Below are 22,583 nucleotides of genomic sequence, written 5' to 3'. Positions count from 1 at the left end.
AAATCATATTCCTTGTCTCAAATATGCATTGTTTATGTCCCAGTGTTTACTGCCTATAGCACATTTGTATTTGATTTGAGAGGATACAGTGGGATCTTAGGTTGCAGTTTATAAGAACTGTTGTGTCATTGAAGCAAAGATGGATGGAATTATTAATTTTGACTAAAAGGGTGCATATTTGAACAGTGAACATACAGTTTTTCGTATTTTTTCAAAAGAATTTATGTTGAAGATTACAGATTTTTCTTTAATTGCCCACAGTTCTATGACCATTACTTCAGTTTTGTGCTAAGCACAGGAACAAAATGACTCTTTAGCCCTTTATGCTCATGTTTTGTGGTAATCCACAAATGTATTTTGTTAACAAGGTTAAGTTTATTTCTGAAGAGAAGAAACAAACTGCAGTGAATGAATGACCTAGAACGGAGAAATACACGTACTTGGAGAAATACACGTACTTTTATTTATTTCACTGTAGTCTTATTTTGCATAGTTCATGTGCTTCTATTTCTTGAAAGTAACTCATAGGAAGGATTATTTTAATTATACTGAGACTTCCTACTTTGTTAGACCACCGTATAAAAGGAAGTCATGTAATTTATTCCCTATTTTCTAAGGGAAGAGTGGAGCGCTGAGGCTGTGTGCCCTGGGGCAAGCAGGCCACTCCTTTTCTCCTTCTCTCTGTGAGAATATTCTGAGGTTCTCTCTCTGCAAGAAAGATGACAACACTTCCTTATGTCTATTTTTGCCTATGTCTCTGAAAATTTATTTTAAAATTTGACAAATGACCAATATCTAGAAACTAAGATCCTTTGATGTTATTGACAGGTTGCTGTGGTTTCAGTAAATCAATATACGAGTACAAGGTTATCATTTTGGAAAATTATCTTGTATTTAAAATTGATTTGATAGTTACCTTAAAAAAAAAAAAGGCCCAACCAGTTACGTGTTGTTGAGCTAGCTGAGATCAATATGAAATAAAATGATTTGGGTTGAAAACAGGTGTGGAAATAGGAGTAATGCTAGTTCCCAGTTTTTATTTTTATTTTATTTTTAAATGATTTTTATGTATTTATTTTTGAGACGGAGTCTCACTCTTGTTGCCCAGGCTGGAGTGCAATGCACGATCTTGGCTCACTGCAACTTCTGCCTCCCAGGTTCAAGCGATTCTCCTGCTTCAGCCTCCTGAGTAGCTGGGATTACAGGTGTGTGCCATCATGCCCGGCTAATTTTTGTATTTTTAGTAGAGATAGGGTTTCACCATGTTGACCAGGCTGGTTTTGAACTTCTGACTTGAGGTGATCCACCTGCCCTGGCCTCCCAAAGTGCGGGGATTACAGATGTGAGCCACTGCGCCTGGCCCAATTTTTAAAAGTTAAAAACTTACGAGGCCTCTTCCTTGTTCTGTTTACTGGAGATAAGTTTGCTTTTGGTAAATTTTCTTGAATTTACTAATTATTAACAATGAAATGATTGTTTATATGAGTAAATTAGGAAAAGTAGCCAGCTGAATTTTTTTTTTTTGCCATTTTACTTGTCTAGTGACATTTAGAGTGTTTTGTCTAATTGGGCAATTTAAAATGATATGAAAAATGTAGCTTCATTATATTTGGGTAACTTGAGACAATTATGTCTTTTAATGAAATTTTAAGTTATCTTCACTGTGGAAGAGTTGATTTTTAAAAAATGATAGTTGCATTCTTAGAGCTGTATTTTATTTAGATTACAGCAAGTATAAGCACTTAGAAGGATTGTGTGTGTGCATGTATGTGTGTCCTTTTAAACCCAAGGATAAATGTGTGCTAAAAACACACTGTGTTTGATGAGCCTATTGGCTTTTGCTAGATCTACAGCAAAATCCTGCTATTTAACCAAATAGATGCTATAAATGGACAGTGGTGCGGTTTTTTTTACTGTGGGAAATTTCTTTCTTTTTCTTTTTTGAGATAGGTTCTTACTCTGTTGCTCAGGCTGGAATGCAGTGGTGTGATCACGGCTCACTGCAGCCTCAACGTCCTGGGCTCAGGCAATCAGCCTCCTGATAGCTGGGTGGGACCACAGGCATGTACCCCCATGCCTGGCCAATTTTTTTTTTTTTTTTTTTTTGAGGCAGACTCTTGCTCTGTCACCCAGGTTGGAGTGCAGTGGCATGATCTCGGCTCACTGCATGCTCCACCTCCCGGGTTCACACCATTCTCCTGCTTCAGCCTCTCGAGTAGCTGGGACTACAGGCGCCCACCTCCACGCCCAGCTACTTTTTTTGTATTTTTAGTAGAGACAGGGTTTCACCATGTTAGCCAGGATGGTCTCGATCTCCTGACCTTGTGATCCGCCCGCCTCGGCCTGCCAAAGTGCTGGGATTACAGGCGTGAGATAGTTATTTTTGTAGAGATGGCATCTCTCTATGTTGCTCAGGCTGATCTCGAACTTCTAGGCTCAAGTGATCCTCTCATCTTGACCTCCTAATGTGTTGGGATTACAGGCATGATCCACCACGCCCCACTGGAAATTTCAAACACATTCAGAAGTAGAGAGGATAGTGTAATGAACACCCATGTACCTGCCCATTGACCAACTTCAACAACTATTCACTTCGACTTTTTTCTCCTATGGATTATTTTGAAGTAAATCACAGATATTATTTTACATATATCACTTCAGACTGTATCTAAAAGATGATGACTCTAAAACATAAATATCTAATTTAAAATTTTAATGTTGCATATATGCCATAGTACCATTATCACATGATGGTGCTGGTTGCTTCTTGAATACTGTTGGTTATTTTATAGCTTGGATCTCCAACTTTGTAATAGTGGTCTTATATATTCCTCATAGGCAGGGTTCTCCTGTTTGTAGAAAGAAACGCATTATTAAGACAGTACATTTCTGCCAGGATTAATGACTTTTACTTTCAAATTAAGTCTCTAGCTTCAAAAAGCAACATTACATAAGATTCTTATTTTTAAAAATTATTTCTAAAACTCATTTTGTGTGAACATATGGAGAAACATTTTTTCCAAAGGGCATCCTTCCTTTTCTCATGCAGATTTTAGATTGTGGATGCAGGTGGCCAATTAAAAACACAGCTTATCACTTGCTTTTGGAATTTAATACAAATAAAAGGCTTGACTCTTTGAGCCTTTCTGAAACTGAACATTAATCACAAAGCAAGGAACCAGATAGGGATCATATAAGCAGTATTCTAGGTCCGACTAGGTTATCCTTATTATGCTGTAATTCAGTGTCTTGATTCTTTGTTTCTTAGTTCTAGTCTTATCTTTTATAATATTTACTTTGTGTATGTGTGTGTGCCTGTCTACGCTAAAACTGTAAGCTCCTTGAACACTGGGCTTTTGACTGTTTTTTTTTGGAGACAGTATTGCTCTGTTGACCAGGCTGGAGTGCAGTGGTGCGATTTTGGCTCACTGCTACCTCCGCCCCCTGGGTTCAAGTGATTCTCGTGCCTCAGCCTCCTGAGTACCTAGGATTACAGGTGTGCACCACCACACCTGACTAATTTTTGTATTTTTAATAGAGACGGGGTTTCGCCATGTTGGCCAGGAGTTTGAGACCAGCCTGGCCAACATGGTGAAACCCCGTCTCTACTAATACAAAATACAAAAATTATTTGTATTTTGGGTGTGGTGGCTTGTGCCTGTAATCCCAGCTACTTGGGAGGCAGGAGAATTGCTTGAACCTGGGAGGCAGAGGGTTGCAGTGAGCTGTGGTTGTGCCACTGCACTTCAGCCTAGGCAACAGAGCGAGACTCTGTCTCAAAAATAATAATAAAAATACATAAAATATCTGTAGTGTGCCTTTTTCTATTAGTGCAAATGAGGAAAATGTCTCTTATTGCAGCTTCAAAATTATAGCATTATATCTTAAGAGTAGGGTTAAAAAATTATCCACAGCAGATTAAAAAATATACTTTAAAAGTGCTATTTTGGTGATCTCTAAAAGGTGCCAGAAATGTAAGATCATGTATATTAGCAGGCAGCCTCATGTCATTTTAACTGACTGGAAACAGTTCACTAAGGTCATTTGTAACTTCACATTCCCAAATTATCATGCATGAAAGATCCACAGTGCTATACCTGTCACCTTTTTAGGAAGGTAATTAAGCTAGGATGACAAGAGTCTGGCACTGTGTACGCAGCAGATTCCTTTGTCTCACTACACAGGTCGTAAAACCATGTTCATTTATTCCATAAACGTGGTGTCTACTCCGTGATAGATTCTGGAGTTGGGAAGGTGAAGACTCCTTCGTTGTTCACAGCAAGTAGAAGGAGATAGAAGTGAACGGGATGAAGTGCATCAATGTTTTCCTAAATGTGTTGACCCTCTGGGTCAGTCATTCCTCTTGTTTAGATAAACATGTTCTCATGTAGTATCCAGATTAAAGCCTTTTAAAATAAATATTAAAACCAAACTAAAACACAAGAAAGCCCCCTCCATTCTCTCTATAGAAACCAGAATGTTTCCTGTGTTGCCAGTAAAACAGGTTTGGGCTATATATGTGAGCATTTCTGACAGGTGTTACAGCAGGGCGGGTTTTTCTCTGGAGCACCAAAGGGCATACATTTATCTTTAGACCATGGAAGCTAGTCTGGAGTGGGAGGACTGCTGTATTTTTATGCCAAGATTTAAATGTTAGAGAGATCTAATCATTAGAAAAAGTAACACACTGTAAGTAGGTTAACTGTACTAAAGCAGTGAACATATATTGCTTATACTTCCTTGAGTTAAAAGGATGTCTTTCTGGGGACAGGGAGTGACCAAGATGGGTTTGTTGTGTTGTAACTTTGGATAATCATGTTAAATTAAGCCATGTGGTATGACAGGCTGCAAATTGTTAAGAGCAAGTCTAACACCATGCTAGGTGTGAATGAAAGCCTGAGAGTTGCCAATTTGATGTGGTGTTAAGACACCTTTTCTGGAATTGGACCAAAGAGGTAAAAAAGAAAGCTTCACCACCTGAATAATGTCTTTGCACTATAAAATTTAAAATAATCTGTTTTGTACGAATAGACTTTTTGTTTTGATCATCTATGTAAAATCTGCTATTAAATATTGGTTCCTCATATTCTAACTACAGGGTTTATTTCCTCACTCCTGTTAACATATTCATTGACATTTACAACTTTTCCCAAAGAGGCTCATAAGCAGAGAGCTGCGAGCATACCCTGGCCCTAGAGTGTTGGGACCTTATGAGTCCTCTCCGTCTTCTCGCTGTTAATGATGTAGAGTTCTGGTGTGCTCTCCTAGGATGGCTGGGGATTTTTTTGGCATGACCCTTGTAATTGTCACTCATGGCTTTCCTGGGCTACTGATGGCAGTGCAGCAGCTTTCTTTGCTCCTTGGATTGTATTCCTTAGAGTGAAGAGGAGAGGGTATCATTTCTAGCAGGCAATCAGGTCTGAGAGAGACATCCCTCAAGCTTCCTACCACTTCTGAATACCTACTTTTATCTACACAAAACTGAAAGTTAAAAGGCTGAAAATAAGGTGGTTAAATCACCGCAGTGATTTATCTCCTTCTTTTTGTTACTTAAAAGCCAGTTTACCACTCTGTGTGTATGCCCTTGGGTCTGTCAAGCCATGATTTAGAGCTTGGGCCTTCCTCTTAATTCGCTTTACTAAGTTCTGAGCAGTGCATTTTGCTGATTACAGTCCAGGTTCAGAGTTCCTGCCAGGCCATACTGCCACTGCTTGTTTCTTTTATGTGTTCTCTAAAAATATTTTAAACAGATATGGTACGCCAAGTGATTGCCAACCTAATGGGAATCAATTAAAATGGGAGAACATGAAGGTGTATTCACTACCTGTTCTCTGCTTTCTTACATAATTTATAATGTGTTCCACTCAACTACCTGAGTATTGGTTGGTGACTTCTGAGCCCACTGGAACAGGCGTTCATAGACGTTTCCATCATAACAGCCAAGTGCTGAATTTAAACACTGATCAGTGAAGTCAAAAGCATCAGTTAACAGGATGGCATCCTTCCTGGGATAGGAAACAAGAGTTTGTAAGTATTTTAGATTGCTCTTATGAATCAAACTAGTCTCGGATGGTGAATAACAATACCTAATCAGAGGTTGCATGATTATTCGCTTTTCAAACAATTCAGCATTTTTTTGTTTTTATTTTTTAATCAGTTATATATGCATAGTATAATGAGTCAAAGGGTTCCTTAAGGCTTGTTTAAAAAATAGCATATGCGGCCATGCGTGGTGGCTCATGCCTGTAATCCCAGCACTTTGGGATGCCGAAGTAGGCGGATCATGAGGTCAGGAGATTGAGACCATTTGGCTAACACGGTGAAACCCCATCTCTACTAAAAATACAAAAAATTAGCCAGGCGTGGTGGCACATGCCTGTAGTCCCAATTACTTGGGAGGCTGAGGCAGGAGAATCACTTGAACCCAGGAGGCAGAGGTTGCAGTGAGTGGAGATCATGCCACTGTACTCCAGCCTGGGCGACAGAGTGAGACTCCTGTCCCAAAATAAAGAAAGAAAGAAATAACCAGCATATACCTGTCTGATTTCCACTTCTTTCTCCTCAGAAGCAATTTCAATCTTTTTTTTTTTTTTTTTTTTTTGAGACAGAATCTCACTCAGTTGCCCAGGCTGGAGTGCAATGGCGCAATCTCGGCTCACTGCAACCTCTACCTCCCAGGCTCAAGCCATTCTCCTGCCTCAACCTCCCGAGTAGTTGGGATTACAGGCGCCTGCCACCATGCCTGGCTAATTTTTGTATTTTTAGTAGAGATGGGGTTTCACCATGTTGGCCAGGTTGGTCTCGAACTCCTGACCTCAGGTGATCCACCCACCTCGGCCTCCCAAAGTGCTGAAATTACAAGCATGAGCCACCATGCCCGGCTGGCAATTTCAATCTTTTAGTTGATATTTCGGTATTTATCTGAATGTCAAAATATCTTGTTTATATTGCTGCTTGTTGATGGTTCAGTTTGAGATATTATCCGTTGATTCTTCATTCAAAAGGTAAAGATTTATATTTATCACCCCTGTCTTCACTCCTACCTCCCCTTGTTCCCATTCTTCCTCCTCCTGGCCTTTGGGCCTCCCAATATAGTTATAATTTTGGCCAGACCAATATTTAGTATTGACATTATGATGACTGTGTGTCATTAAAGCATTGGAGGTAACTGGGATACTGTATCCAGTGTAATCCTTTCTTGATGATCCCCAACAACATATGAGCCCTACCACCAATTTAATGTCCCCCTGCCCCCTTGTGGTCTCACTTCATTCCTTATCCAGCTGAAATTCCTGTTCTATTACTCTCTCAAAAATACATTCAACAGGCCAGGTGCGATGGCTCACGCCTGTAATCCCAGCAATTTGGGAGACGGAGGCTGATGGATCAGCTGAGGTCAGGAGTTCGAGACCAGCCTGGCTAACATGGCGGAACCCTGTCTCTACTAAAAATACAAAAATTAGCCAGGTGTGGTGGTGTGTGCCTGTAGTCTCAGCTACTGGGAAGGCTGAGGTGGGAGAATTGCTTGAACCTGGGAATCAGAGGTTGCAGTGAGCTGAGATCGTGCCACTTTACTCCAGCTTGGGCAACAGAGCAAGACTCCCGCTCAAAAAAAAAAAAAAAAATACGCACACACATATTCAACAATTTTTCTTGCTTTGTCATACCTGTTTAGCCAAATGCATACCTCTTTGTCTTTAGTTTTCCACCCACTTTGTGCCACCACCTTTGTAGCTATACATGGCTGGAAAAAACAATCATAACTGGTGTAATAAGGGCTCAAGTGGGCCCTGATTGCAGCTCAGCAGTTGTATTACATTGCTGTATTTACTCATTGTTCATTTACTCTTTCCTTTTCTTAGGTAGTTATTTCATACCATCTCTTTGATCCTCAGATTGACACTATCCACCTTTCCCATCTCTTTTGCCTGGATGGCTTTACATCATATTTCACTGATGAAGTGGAAGCAGTAAGAGGATCTGTATAAGTTCCCACCCTTGCATTTATACATACAATACCTTCTCTCTTCAGGCTCTCAGCTCAGCCTCAGTCCCTCCTTGTCTACTAGATGTCTTTTCCTCTTGCATACTGGAGAACAACATTCTCCTGCCTTTCTCCAACAACGTCAAAATTCCCCTCTCAGGGGTAAAAAGTTAGTGGAAATGCCCTTCTTTTTTTTTACTTTAGGCCTGGCTGGTTGCTGTCAAAATGGGCAAGTTCATGAAAAAGTGGGAAAGTGGTGCTGGTCCTGGCTGGATGCTACTCTGGATGCAAAGCCATCATCATGAAGAACATTGATGATGGCACCTCATTCCATTCTTACAGTCATGCTTTGGTAGCTGGAATTGACTGCTATCCTCACAAAGTGACAGCTGCCATAGGCAAGAAGATCTCCAAGAGGTCAAGATCAAGTCTTTTGCAAAAGCTTATAACTACAATCACCTCATGCCCACAAGGTACTCTGTGGATATCCTCTTGGACAAACTGTCATCAACAAGGATCTCTTCAAAGACATTGCTCTTAAACACAAGGCCTGATGGGAGGCCAAGATAAGTTCAAAGAAAGGTACAAGAAAAAAAAAAATCCCCTCTCTACTGGATCATTTCTGTCAGTATACAAACAGTCATTTCTCCCATCTTAAACACAAGCTTTTGACTCTATTTCCTTCTCCATCATCTTGGCTCCCCTTCAGGACAAAACTCCCTGAAAGTGTTACGTGTGTTTATGCTTATGATTTCCAATTTTCACATTCGCTCCTGAACTGGATCTGTTCATGTTTTTACTGCCACCACGCCACAGAAATAGCTCTTGCCACGGTTACTTCCTTATTATCTTTCGAGGGTCTCAAGACTGAGTACTTGGACCTCTTCTCTTCATGCACTCCTTGTGATATTCTTCTCAAGGCTTTAAATATCAACCATATGCCAATGACTTCCAAACTTATTCCTCCAGTGTCCCCTGCTTACCAACATCTGTACTTGGATTTCTGACAGGCTCTTCAAAAGTAATGTGTCTGAACCCAAACTCCTTCCTGTCTACCCTGCCCAAACCTGGCCCTCCTGTAGTCTTCCCCATTTATGGTAAATGGCAGCTCTGTCCTTCTGACCAAAAACCTTGATTCTTCTTTCTCACCGTACATCTAATCTGTCAGCAAATCCTATTCTGCCTTCAAGATATATTCAAACTTCAACCACTTCCCACCACCTCCAGCACTATCACTGCTCCAATCCACTATCATCACTCACTTGGATGATTGCATTAGCCATCCAGCTGATCTCCCTGCTTTTCACTCTTAGTTCTTAATATGGCAGCTGGAGTGAGCCTTTAAAAATATACATCAGATTCTTTTAGGTTGTGTCTATCCAATGCTCAAAACCCTCCCATTCTATCCCATGCTCAAAACCTTCACATTCTCTTAAGTCTTTGCAATGATCTACCTTACTGTCTCTTCCCACCCCCTACTGTACTCCCTTAACTCTCTGCCCTCTGCCCTCATTTTCCACCACAGTCATGCCATTCCTGCCCCTGTGGCCTCTTCTGTGTTCTCTGGATGGATATGCCAAGCACACTCTGGTCTCCAACATTCGTACTGTCATGCACTGCATAATGATGTTTTGGTCAATGATGGACCATGTATATGATGGCGGTCCCATGACATTATGATAGAGCTGAAAAATTCCTATTGCTTAGTGATTGATGTTAGAATTGCCTATAGTATTCAGAACAGCAACATGCTTTGCAGGTGTGACCCTACGAGCAATAGGCTGTACCATTTAGGCTTGTGTAAGTACACTCTGTGATGTTCACATGATGACAGACTCACCTGAAGACACGTTTCTCAGAACGGATCCTCCGGTCATTAAGTGATGCGTGACTGTACTTATGTTCTGCCTGTAATGCTCTTTCCCTAGCAGCCACAACAGCTTCTCCCTACCTTCTCCCCAGGTCTTTCCTTAAATGTCACCCTCCCAGGGAGGCCTTCTCTGGCCTACTTAAAATTGTAGCTCCCCCTCCTCCCTACTGACCCCCAGCATTCTTTCCCCCACTTCCTGCTATCCTTTCTTTCATGGTAGGTATTACCATTTCACATGGTATACAGTGTGATTTATTTTGTGCATGTGTGTGCCTGTCTCCTCTCCTCTAGTCTGTAGGCATCTGTGACCCTTTTTCATCTGAAACTCGTATCCTTCATTTGAGGAATGTTTTCTTGAATTATTAATGATTCGCTTCCTTCTGTTTTCTCTGTCTTCTTTCTAGACCTGTTCTTCAGATGATGAACAGCGAAGACTGGTCCTCTTACTTTTTAAAAGTCCTCCTTTTTTTTATCTTTTTGCTTTCTTGCTGTGAGATTTCTGCAACTTTCTCTTTCGGTCCTTACACTGAGTTTTTCATTTCCACTATCATTTTTTAACTTCAAGGAGCTCTTTTTTTAGGTTCTCTGAATATTAGTTTTAAATAATGGCATTCAGGTTTTTATTCTGTGGTTGCAATACCTTCTCTTAACTCTGAGAGATCACTGTTTTTGTTTTTGTTTTTTTTTAAAGTTTTCTTCTCCCTGCAGATTCTCTTATGTCCTCTGAATTGCCTTGTTCTTGCTTGTTTTGGTCTCCATCTTTTATGTTAGGGGCATTCTTCAGATGTTTGGTGATCCCTGAGTGTCTGATCATAGCTAAGAGCAAGGCATTAACTAGCTGATTACAAACTCGTGGCTATGCTTGCTAATATGGGGTTCACTATGGAGTGAATTGGGGGACTCTGATGTCAGTGTCTTTAGCTCCTTCTCCTTGGGCTGGTCAGATTCTCCAGAGAAGGATCATCTTATCATCTTCTTGCAGGCTACTAGTCTGGCTGCCAGTTTTTTAGGAACCAGTGGGAAAAAACGTCTGGGGGAGGGAGGTGTCAGCATTTGGCCTATAAAGAACCCTGTTTTCTGAAGGGTAGCCTTATACCTATATCTGATGCTCCCTAGTTCACAGACCCTCTATTTATCCTTCTGCCAGGGCAGAGTCAGGGAAAGTCTTAAAATTACTCACAGAGGCTAGGTGTGTTAGCTCATGCATGTAATCCCAGCACTTTGGGAGGCTGAGGTAGGAGGAGCCCTTGAGCGCAGGAGTTCAAGACCAGCCTGGACAACATAGAGACAACATCTCTTTCTCTTTGTGGGTTTATGCCTTTTAAAAAATTTCAGTCCATTCACTGATGTTTTAGTAGGGTTTCAGGAAAGAACAAAAGTAAACGCATATGTTTAATCTGTCATCTTTACCTGGAAGTCCCCCCATCTGAGGTTTTATGACCATTTAAACAACTAAATACTGTTTGGGTCAGTTAACATTACAGAGAGCTTGTTCTTGGCATCTTTAGCATAGAATGCCACACCCTTCAGTTTTCATCTCAGAAATCTTAGGGAGATAGTGACTAATCAAGGCAGGGAACTGTGACACCAAACCGTGATATGCATAGAATCTGTTATGTGCCTAATTACCCTGCAGTAGTAAGGCTACTTAGGAACCATCATGGAAGTAAATCAATTTCTGGGTTTGACGCATGAGTAAGTTGGCAGATTGCATCTGGGCTGTCTGTCTTGTCTTGAATTGTAAGTTTCTGGATCCAAGGCAAGCACTTAGAAATGCTGTTTGCAAATTTAAAAAACATGCTTATAGGGTGTTAAGGTAATCTTGTATTTTATCATCACTGACAACCGGGGCTAGAACATTATTTTCAAGTGCTTTTAAATTCTGAGAGTTTCAAAAAGATAGACACCCTTGGGCTTGAACTGTGCAGTACTTAATTATGCTCTTAATAGTTTTCACCACTGGATTCCCTGTATTAGGGAAAGTTGTTTTTTTTTTTTTTTTTTTTTTTTTTTTTTTTTTTTTTTTGAGACGGAGTCTCGCTCTGTTGCCCAGGCTGGAGTGCAGTGGCACAATCTCGGCTCACTGCAAGCTCCGCCTCCTGGGTTCACGCCATTCTCCTGCCTCAGCCTCTCCGAGTAGCTGGGACTACAGGCGCCCGCCACCACGCCCGGCTAACTTTTTGTATTTTTAGTAGAGACGGGGTTTCACCGTGGTCTCGATCTCCTGACCTCGTGATCCGCCCGCCTCGGCCTCCCAAAGTGCTGGGATTACAAGCGTGAGCCACCGCGCCCGGCCTGGAAAGTTTTATACCTGGGACATAATTGTGTCAAATGTATTTTTGACAGTTTTTGATGATTTAACTGAACAAACTTTTTTTTTTTTTTCTTGAGATGGAGTCTCACTCTTGTCGCCAAGGCTGGAGTGCAGTGGTGTGATCTTGGCTCACTGCAACCTCCGCCTCCCGGGTTCAAGCGATTATCCTGCCTCAGCCTCCCAAGTAGCTGGGATTACAGGCATGTGCCATCACACCCAGCTAATTTTTGTATTTTTAGTAGAGACCAGGTTTCACCATGTTGGCCAGGCTGGCCTCGAACTCCTGACCTCAGGTGATCCACCCACCTTGGCTTCCCAAAGTGCTGGGATTACAGGTATTAGCCACCACGCCTGGCCTGAACAAACATTTTTTTGACCACCAGCTATCTGTTACATGCTATGAGTAGTCATAAAGGGCATGTAACATATTGCATATTGTTATAAATAAAAGGAATTTGGTCTAGTTTTTAAAAAACCTGTCTTAAAAATCTTATTTTTAAAAAATTACAAATCTTTTAGAGACAGGGTCTCACTACGTTGCCCAAGCTAGTCTTAAACTCTTTGCCTCAAGTGATCCTCCCACCTTGGCCTCCCAAAGTGCTGGGATTACAGGTGTCAACCACTGCTCCCAGCCTCTTTTTCTCTTTGTATTAGTCTTGTTGATATGAGAATTGTTGGAGATTCTAGGAGTCGCCTCTAACCCCATGCAATAGGTATCATATTTTCTGCCCAGTGAGGTCTCAAAAAGATTGTATTCTCAAATTAGTCCGTTTTTTTTCTCTTATGGACAATGGTAAATAATTTGCAATGTTTTCTTTTCTTTCCTTTTTTTGAGACAAGGTCTCACTTTGTTGCCCAGGCTGGAGTGCAGTGGTGTGACCATAGCTTACTGCAACCTCAACCTCCTGGGATCAATCAATCCTCCTACCTCAGCCTCCCAAGTAGCTGGGACTACAGGTGTGTGCCTGATTCATTTTTTATATTTTTTGTAGAGGTGGGGTTTTGCCATGTTGCCCAGGCTTTTTTTTTCCTTTATTGTTTTATTTCTATTTTTTCTAGGACTCTGATCAGGTTGGGCTCTGGTTTTGCTATGTTTTTAAACCAGTCGTTTAGATTATAGAATAATAGTGTGAAAGCACTGCATTAGTATTTCATTGACCATACATGGCACTGCATTAATGCTGCATTTAAAAACTTTGTGTTATTATTTTATAAATCAATATATGAATTACAGAGTTTAAAAAAATTTTTCATCTCGAAGCTGAGGGAGGATTAAGGTAAGTTTACTAAACTTGGTAAGAATTTGCTTAAGCACATTCAACAAAGACAAGGATGTGTTTGAAGTATATAATACCTCAACCTTAACCTTAACATACAGGTTAAGAGCTCATGCCCAGGGGCCAGACCTGAGATTGTACCCGGCCCCTCCTCTGGCTGATTGTGTGACACTGGGCAATTCCCATCAGCCCGAATTTCCTTTCCAATAAAATGAGGAGATTAATAGTACCCATTTCAAAGGGCTGTAAGGATTAAATGAGATGTATGTAAAAGCCTTTGCCACAGGGCCTGTCACATAAGTGCTCTTTAAAGGTAGCTATGCCTGGGCACATTGGTTCATGCCTGTAATCCCAGCAGTTTGGGAGGCTGAGGCAGGTGGATCACTTGAGGTCAGGAGTTCGAGACCAGCCTGGTCAACATGGTGAAACCCTGTCTCTACTAAAAATACAAAAATTAGCTGGGCATGGTGGTGGGCACCTGTAATCCCAGCTACTTGGGAGGCTGAAGCAGGAGAATCACTTGAACCCGGAGGCAGAGGTTGCAGTGAGACAAGATTGTACTACTGCACTTTAGCCTGGGCGACACAGCAAGTCCCTGTCTAAAAAAAAAAAAAAAAAAAAAAAGAAAAAACAGCTATGGTTGAGACTATTATTAGCACATTAGCACATATCATTCATATGTAGCATGCTTCATTTTATTGATTTTCCTTAGATACTATTCCTATTTCCTTGACAATGTGAAGAGTTCAACTGAGGTAGCTAATTTATTCTTAAGTATTTTTCCCATTTTTTTCTTTCATTAGTTCATAATGCTTTATGCTGATGTAATGATAATAGGGTGTAAACCTCCCCAGAGCTGTTGCCGCTCTGCCCATTAGCAAGGTTTTGGAGTTGGAAGTGACCTGTGAACAAGGAGGTAGGGTTATTCTCTGAAGGGTAACATGGTTTGAAGTCTCTGCCACTCACCGGATCTGGCGAAGCAGGTCCAGGTAGGCTGTTCTTGCCATGTCCACTTGGGCACCAGACAGGAAGGCATCATGGAGAAAGTCACCCGAGTTAGTCAAGATTCCGTGTATGGCATGGAGGTCACAGAGGCGCTGGAGCACCTGCTGAATCGCTGGTTCATTTTCTAGTTTCTCCAGAGCTTCTGTAAAACCCTTCACAGTGATGTAGTAGCAGTGCGCCTACAAAGACACAAATACATGCTCTCCTGATTTCTGGTTTTCTATTCCAGACGTCACCCTGGAAGTGTGGCAAGATGGCTGGAATAAACTTGAGGCAGGATGTGCTTCCCAGCAGGCTGATGAGCAGCCGCCATTTCTCCTGCTCACTCTGGGTCTGATCAAGGCTTTTTGATGTTGTGTGTGTGTGTGTGTGTGTGTGTGTGTGTGTGTGTGTGTGTGTTGGGGACTGGTGCGCTTTGAAACATGGCCCTTGTTTTCTTTTGCTTGGAGCGGTTTCAAGTAGGTTGGAAAGTGGAGAGAAAGAATACAGGCATATTGGAGGCTGGCCTGGGGAAGTGGAGGACAGCACCACTGTTCTTAAGAAAATAGCTATTTTAAGGCTGGGCGCGGTGGTTCACGCCTGTAATCCCAGCACTTTGGGAGGCCAAGGTGGGTGGATCACCTGAGGTCAGGAGTTTGAGACCAGTCTGACCAACATGGTGAAACCCTGTCTCTACAAAAAAATGCAAAAATTAGCCAGGCATGGTGGTGCATGCCTATAATCCCAGCTCCTTGGGAGGCTGAGGCAGGAGAATCACTTGAACCCAGGAGGCAGAGGTTGCAGTGAACCAAAATCATGCCATTGCACTCCAGCCTGGGCGATTAGAGCGAAACTCCATCTCGAAAAAAAAAAAAGAAAATAGCTATTTGTTGTCTGCTGTGTTCAAGTCAGTTGCGTGTGTGTGTGTGTGTGCGTACATGTGTGCACCATGGGGTGAGAAAATAAAGTTTCAAGATATATACGAAATTTATTCCAGCTAGAGTATAAACTCCTTAAGGTAAGCAGTGCTGTTATTTAGCCCATATGTAATGGTCTGGCTGTGGCAGTTGTTAAAATAATACTTTAATACCAGCTGGCAAGTGTCCACTGCCATCAACCCTGTGAGAACCCCTCCTGCCAGATGGACTCCTTCCTGAAGACCCCCTCCTTCTCTCCACAGCCCAGCAACTAAAGGATTAATGCTTGACCCAGCAGGAGGACCTTGCTTCCCCTAGGGCTGAAGTCCATTTTGGTTGGTTGGTGCCTTGTCGTACTGGTTGTAACATATTTTGAACAGTCCCCATCTCGTCAAGACAAGCACACATAATTATTTTGCCAGGTAGGATATATGGGTTCTATAAGGGAGAGCGAGGAAGAGAGAAAGTATAAAGCAGTGCTTCTCAATTGTTTTTTTTTGAGATAGAATCTCACACTGTCACCCAGGCTGAAGTTCAGTGTTGTGATCTTGCCTTGCCGCAACCTCTGTCCCACTGGGCTCAAGTGATTCTCCCACCTCAGCCTCCTGAGTAGTTGGGACCACAGGCACACACCATCATGCCTGGCTTTTTTTTTTGTATTTTTAGTAGAGACGAGGGTCTTGCTATGTTGCCCACACTGGTCTTGAACTCCTGAGCTCAAGTGATCCTCCTTCCTTGGCTTCCCAAAGTGCCGGGATTACAGGTGTGAGCCTCTGGGCCCGGCCCTGCTTCTCAGTTTTTTATGTGCATATAGATCACCTGGGGATCTTGTCAAAATGCAGATTCCAGGGCAGGGCCTGAGACTGTGCATTTCTAACAAGGTCTCCTGTGATGCCCATGCTGCTGTAGTGATTTTCAGTAGCAAGACTTAGAGTGTCTTGGGGGTTTGGCCGGGCGCGGTGGCTCACACCTATTATCCCAGCACTTTGGGAAGCTGAGGTGGGCGGACCACTTGAGGTCAGGAGTTCGAGACCAGCCTGGCCAACATGGCAAAACCCTGTCTCTACAAAGGAGTTCGAGACCAGCCTGGCCAACATGGCAAAACCCTGTCTCTACAAAAAACACAAAAATTAGCCAGTGTGGTGGTGCACACCTGTAATTCTGGCTACTTGGGAGGCTGAGGCACAAGAATCGCTTGAACCTGGGAGATGGAGGTTGCAGTGAGCTGAGACCATGCCACTGCACTCCAGCCTGGGTGATGGAGTGAGACTCCAATCTTAAAAAAAAAAGAGTGTCTTGGGGGTTCAAAGGAGTTCACCCAGGCGGACATGAGTTGGGGGAAAGGTCATTCCAGGCAGGGGGATCTTTATGTGCAAAAGGCTGTACTTTCAGGAAGCTGCAGGCAATTTAGTGAGGCTGAAGTGTGGTGGTATAATGAGGTAATGATGAGGAACCATGGAGGTTAGGGTGGACTCATACCTGGGGCCCAGGTCAGTGAAGGGCTGTGAATAACGTGGTCAGAATTTGTTCTGTGGGACCGGGAGTCTTCAGCTGGGCAGTGACCTGATCCACTTTCTCACTTGGAAAGAACTTGTGTTTCCTCCCCAGGCCCTCACACAGGTGCTGACAACTCCACGTTGCCATTCAGACATGGTGTGCTCACAGCTATGCTGGGCTTGCAGCATTTGGCTGTGGAAGGTGAGCAGATGTGCTGTGTTGCCTCTGCTGGCTCCAGTAGCCTTTGTTACTCAGACTGGGTCCAGCTTGGCAGAACTGCAGACCCACACTCCTTTTCCTGTCCTAACCCGAGAGCCACATTCTCAAATGCTCAAGGCTCTGAGTTGAGGAGTGCAGTGATGGAGAGCTGCCCAAGGGCCTGGGCCTTAAAAAGCAGGATGAGGATCAGAGACAGAGGTGACCTCTACACTTTGGGGAAGGGCTGAGCTGAACCTTGGCCCCATGCTCTGAGCACAGTGAACGTTATTTACATTGTGTGTGTTGGTTTAAATCTTGCCTCCTGTCTAATTTGGGGGTGGGGGTGGGATATATAGCACTTAGGTGCTAGCTGCCTCTCTAAGTTTTACTCATTTGATCTTTATTAGAATCCTACAGAATAGGTACTGTTATTAGCTCTGTCTTGCAGATGAAGAGACTGAGGCTCTGAAAGATTAAGTTTTTTGCCCAAGGTCATGGCTAGGAAGTGGTAGCAGTGAGATCCACACCAGGGCTATATTCCTAACTCTGTGTGGCCAAAGCCACAGGAGACTGAGGCTGCATTATAACGAGGCCAGCATTTGTTCCCGTGGTCTCTTCTGGTCAGAGTCTGAATTATAGGACCACAGCCTGACAGAGCCTAAAGGGCTCTTCCATGCCCCTTTGTCTACAGACAGGGAAATGAAGGCCCAGAGAGGGAAGGGGCTGCTTGAGGTCACACAGAGCTGGGACCAGAATTTAGCCCGTGGCTCCCCCTTGTCTACTCTTCTGTCAGTATCATCCCCCCTTCCCCCAAGTTGCAGTTATCTCTACCTGCACATTTATGGTTTCCAGATGGGGCCCAGTTGGGTGCTGAAGCTTTCTGTAGACTAAATAACCCCACAAAGCACAGAGAGTACAGAAAGCCCTATCCATTAAGACCTTGGAGACTCAGCTGGGGCACCACCTCCCCAGGAAGCTGTCAGGGTCATGTTCTTCCCCCGCAGTCTGGCTGGCTCTCACCCTCTATCCCCCCAGAGTTTGTTGCTCACCTCAGTCACTCATCACACCCTCAGTGGTGTGGGAAGGGAAAGCATCTGGACTCAGCTATTTCCTACCTCTGGGACCTAACTCCTGAGTTCTCTTTCCTCACCCGTGAAGTGGAGATAATGTCAGTCTCCCTCCCAGGGCTGTGTGGATTAAATGAAGTAACCCTGGCAAGCAGCATCTGGTCCATTTGAAGGCAGGCCATAGGTTTGGAAAATGGATGAGTGGATAATGGGCGGCTGTGTTCCTGTTTTGGTGATCCAGTGAAAGCAGGAAGCCTTGGCTCACCCTCTGTTGACAGGACAGTTAGCACAGCAGGGGGTGCCCCTGCTGTAGGCTGAGCAGAACTGAGGGCTGCAGAGGTAATCCCAGCACCTGCGGTGTGGTGGAGGTGGTGGTGCTCAATGTCCAGCCTGCCTGACCAGCCCTGTCCCATGAGGGCCTCTGCAGCCCTTCAGGGCTCTCCTGTTCCAAGGCTGCCATTTTCTGGGTCTGGGCCTGAGGATTGGCGTGATCACTTTAGTTTTCCAGTTATTGGCAGTGCCAGAGTCCCAGCTGCCTAAGCTAGAACTCAGGAGTTGTTCTTACCTCTTTCCCACCCCAGCACTCTGAGGCCTGTCCCTGCCGTCTTCCCCCTTAGCATCTCTGATCTACGCACTTGTCTCCAGGCCTTCTGCCGTGCTCATGGTCAGGACCACCCTCAGTCCTGGTCCAGACTTGCTCCTTTCTAACTTGCTCCCTTTCATTCCATCCCGGGCAACCTGCATGATTCTTCTAGAATGAAACTGATCACTTTACCCCACCTCCAAACAAACTCAGCAAAAGCGTTGCAATGAAAACAAAACCCCAACTTTTCACAGTGATGGAAAAGGTCAGAGGCCTCCTTACCTGTCTCTCCTTCTCCCCTTGTCTCAGTCCTCCTCCTTAGGTCCTCCTTGGGAGATTTACACTTCCCAAGCACACCAGGATTCTTCTTGCTGCCTCCTTTTGCACGTGCAGCTCCCTTTGCCTGGAAACTTTTCCCTCGAAAGTTGCCACCCCACCCTTTAGCTGGCTAATTTCAGCTTATCCTTGAAGTCTTAGCCTATATGCCACTTCTTTTGGGAAGTCTTTCTGACTCCTCCAGGTGGGCAGAAATGTACCTGCTCTGGGATTCCATAGCAGCCTGTATTTCCCTGTCATGGTGCTTCCTTGATTATAGCTGTGCATGGGCAGTGGCTTCACTGTTGAGCACCCAGCTCAGTGCCCAGCGCAGAGTGGGTGCTCAAATATTTGCCGACCGACTGTGAATTATGCACAAACACAAAACGAGTGGAAATTGAATCAGACATCCAAGGATTGCCTGTGGGGCTAAGGGGAGACTTGACCTGCTTTTCTATCTGGGAGGAAATATTTGAACAACCTGAAGCAAATCCAATAACACTGCCTCATTGCCTTTTCCCCTAAGAGCTGCCAACAAGATTGCTTTGGAGTTAAGTCCTTTAATTAAAATACCCTGGACTAAAGCCTTGGAAGTGAAACGAGGGCAGCCGCCGCTGAAGCAGTGTTGGGGAATAATGGCAGAGCCCGGATTTTCCCAGCAGGGTAGCCTGCCTGGGAAACAAAATGGATCCCTTTCAGCCTCAGCGGGCAGGCGCTCACCTTAGCAGCCTGGAGGTGTATGACAGTGGTCTGGTTCCAGGCCTCGTGCTGGTCAGCTCCGGATTGCGTCAGGGTCTGTAAATGCTGCACTGAGTCCTTTATGAGCCTGAAGGCCAAAGCAAAAAAGGTTTAGCTTCCTGACTGAGTGGAAAAGACAACTGATGGGCTTCCTGTGGTCCCTCAGAAGTAGAAATAATGCCTGTTTATTGACCACTTATGTGCCATAAAGCTAAATGATTGATATTCATTATCTCTTTAACTCTTTTAAGGGCAGGCACCCCCCAGTTTGCAATGGGGAAAACTGAGTCCCAGAGAGGTTAACTAATTTGTCCAGGGTCACACAGCTAGTAAGGAGTGGAGCCAGGATTTTGACTTGTTGTTAATCGCCATGTTATAAAGCCTCAGGGCCATAGGCCAGGAGCTGTCCCCTATTTCTAATGCAGATTCCAGCCTGACACCAGTATGTTCAGGCCTTTTTGTTGACTGATGTCCTATGGCCTGAGCAAGGAGAATGGTTTTTCTGTAAAGGCTAGAGAGGCCCGTCGGTCACCTAGCATGCTGCGGGTTCTACCCAAGGGACCTAAAAACAAAAAGAGAAAACCAACCTTTGTCCTGCAAACCACTAAATTAGTCATTTGCCATTTTATTAACCTTTAATCCCTTCTTATTTTCTATTCCCTGCCCGTCCATCCATGACCCTTAGAATTTGTGTGTAAAGCAAACTGTTTATTAAGCAATGTGTTTTTTGCTTTCTCAGGGAATAGATAAGCAGATGTCATATTGAGTTTCAAGCAAGGAGAAATACCATTACACTTTAATCACCTCGAGAAGCCTTATTTTCCCCTCCTCAAATCTCCCAATTGAAATGTTAGCTCTGTGAGGTCTGGGGTGTTTATCAGGCCTATTTACTGATAGGTTCCTAATGCCTAGAACAGTGCCTGCCATATTATAGGCAGTTAATAAATAATTTTGGAATAAATAAATGAATGTTCCAAGTTGCTTATGATCTTGAAATAACTATTAACCATCCCTGGGACCACAGGTTGGGATATAAGGCCTCTTATTATATACTGAAAATATGTTTTTCCAGTTTGTTTTTGGTGTTTCATTTTTATTTTTTTTTATTAAAATTTTTTGTATTTTTGGTAGAGGTGGGGTTTCACCATGTTGCCCAAGCTGGTCTCAAACTCCTGAGCTCAAGCAATCCGCCCACCTCGACCTCCCAAAGTGCTGGAATTACTGGTGTGAGCCACCATGCCCAGCCTGTTTTCGGTTTTTTAATTTGGGGGCAGGGTTCAGAAGGTTTCCTTTTTAGGTAGTTAATCTCCATCTTTTCCATGGTGGTATCCGTGTTTGGTCAAGACCTCTCTATTCCCAGCCCCTGGCATATTTGTTGATTCCTAACACATAGTAGGTACTGAACAATATTTGTTGAATGACAGAATGGATGAGTCCTTGGTTTTGTCCATGTTCCCTGGAGCCTACTAGACCCTGGAAATAAATGAATTCTGTCCCGTGGTGTAGTCATATTTTCAAAAATTATTTTTAGATTATGAGATATTTCAAACATACAAGTGAGTATTGCTTTATTTATTGGTATTTGCATATCAATACATTTGTAGTATTTACATATGGGTACATTCATTGTATTGCAAATCACCATAGGACCCTAGAGATTTTAAAAATATCTCACTGGCCAGAGGTGTGATGTCCTTCTACTACTGTGACCAGGATGGGGAAGTGATGGGGGTCCATGGCTGATGGGAGGCACATCCCCTCTCTCTGCCCATGGTGGCAGGAACTGAGAGGAGCGGGGAGGCTAGGCACGGGGTGGTTTTTAGAACTGAATCCACAAATGTCCACCCAACCAATCCAAAGGCCCTAGTGTGGCATGGAGCCTGTGCCCAGGTGTGATGGCTGATTTCTCAGCACTGGCTTACCTTGCTGCCACATGTGCCCAGGCCGTGGTATAGAGCTTCGGGCAGAGGAAGTCAGCTGCCCTCTGGGCTGGACACCTGGCCAGGTCAGGTGCGGTGAGATACGCGACAGATGGAGGGAGAGATCTCTGTGGCATGGAGCCAGGGGACATCTGAGTCTGCAGGTAGCTCTTCACCAGAAACCTGGGGGGTGGAAGAGGAGGCAGGTGAGAGGGTAGAGACTCTGTGGGACAGCCCAGCACCCCTCACTCCCAGAGACAGGCGAGCTCAAGCTGGGTTCCAGCCTTCCCGTGGGAGAGCCAGGTCACCAGGCCTCCGCCTGGCCTCCCTCCTGAGGGTTCCCCCTCGGGCCATCCTGCCTTGAGGCCCTCAGTCAGGCATACCCCGGGACCTGTGAAGCTGGGCCAGACACTCTCCGATCCTGAACATAAACCCTTCTGTGATCTGAGCAAACAGAATTTTCCATCAGAACATTGCGATTTTGGGATTTATAATGACTTGTACAGTGACTGGGTGGAAATTAAATTTTCTTAGCTGAAAAAAGAAGGATAGAGGCAAGAATGCTAACATGAGTAGGAGGATTATAGGTGACTCTCAACTGCTGCTTTAGGATAATCCAGTGGTTACAGGTTCTGGGCTTAGACAGCCCTGGATTCCCATACAGCCTCGCCGAGACCTGTGTGATGAAAGAAGCTTCACCTCCCAAGTCTCGGTTTCTCCAGCTCTAGGTGGGGAGGACAGTTCTCATCTGATTGAGGGTTTGTGAAATGGAATGAGATGATATTTGTAGAGTGCTTGGCACAGTGCAGAGTATATAATATGTGCTATTGTATTCCTTTTCTAATTTGGAAAAAAACTAACGGATGTTATATATTTTTAAAAATATAATAAATGTTGTTTTTCATATTTGCCAGTGAACT

The 22,583-nt window shown here is 43.8% G+C and overlaps 1 protein-coding gene across 1 annotated transcript in view; it reads right to left on the bottom strand.

Annotated features, from left to right (window-relative positions):
* Nucleotides 1–2,698: 2,698 nt before the first annotated feature.
* The window catches only part of ACOX2 (acyl-CoA oxidase 2), a 32,214-nt gene continuing 12,329 nt past the window's right edge, over nucleotides 2,699–22,583 (bottom strand). The window contains exons 11-15 of the mRNA XM_055272757.2: nucleotides 21,667–21,846; nucleotides 19,727–19,832; nucleotides 14,412–14,629; nucleotides 5,873–6,005; nucleotides 2,699–2,849 (exon numbers count right to left, since the gene is read on the bottom strand). Of these exons, the coding sequence (XP_055128732.2) occupies nucleotides 2,787–2,849; nucleotides 5,873–6,005; nucleotides 14,412–14,629; nucleotides 19,727–19,832; nucleotides 21,667–21,846 (700 nt within the window). The 3' untranslated portion in view covers nucleotides 2,699–2,786. The remainder of the gene's footprint in view (nucleotides 2,850–5,872; nucleotides 6,006–14,411; nucleotides 14,630–19,726; nucleotides 19,833–21,666; nucleotides 21,847–22,583) is intronic.

Source organism: Symphalangus syndactylus, chromosome 1 (genome assembly GCF_028878055.3).
Source record: "Symphalangus syndactylus isolate Jambi chromosome 1, NHGRI_mSymSyn1-v2.1_pri, whole genome shotgun sequence".
Taxonomy (NCBI): Eukaryota; Metazoa; Chordata; class Mammalia; order Primates; family Hylobatidae; genus Symphalangus; species Symphalangus syndactylus.
Note: the sequence above shows the minus strand (reverse complement) of the source record. Positions and strands in the feature narration are given on the sequence as shown.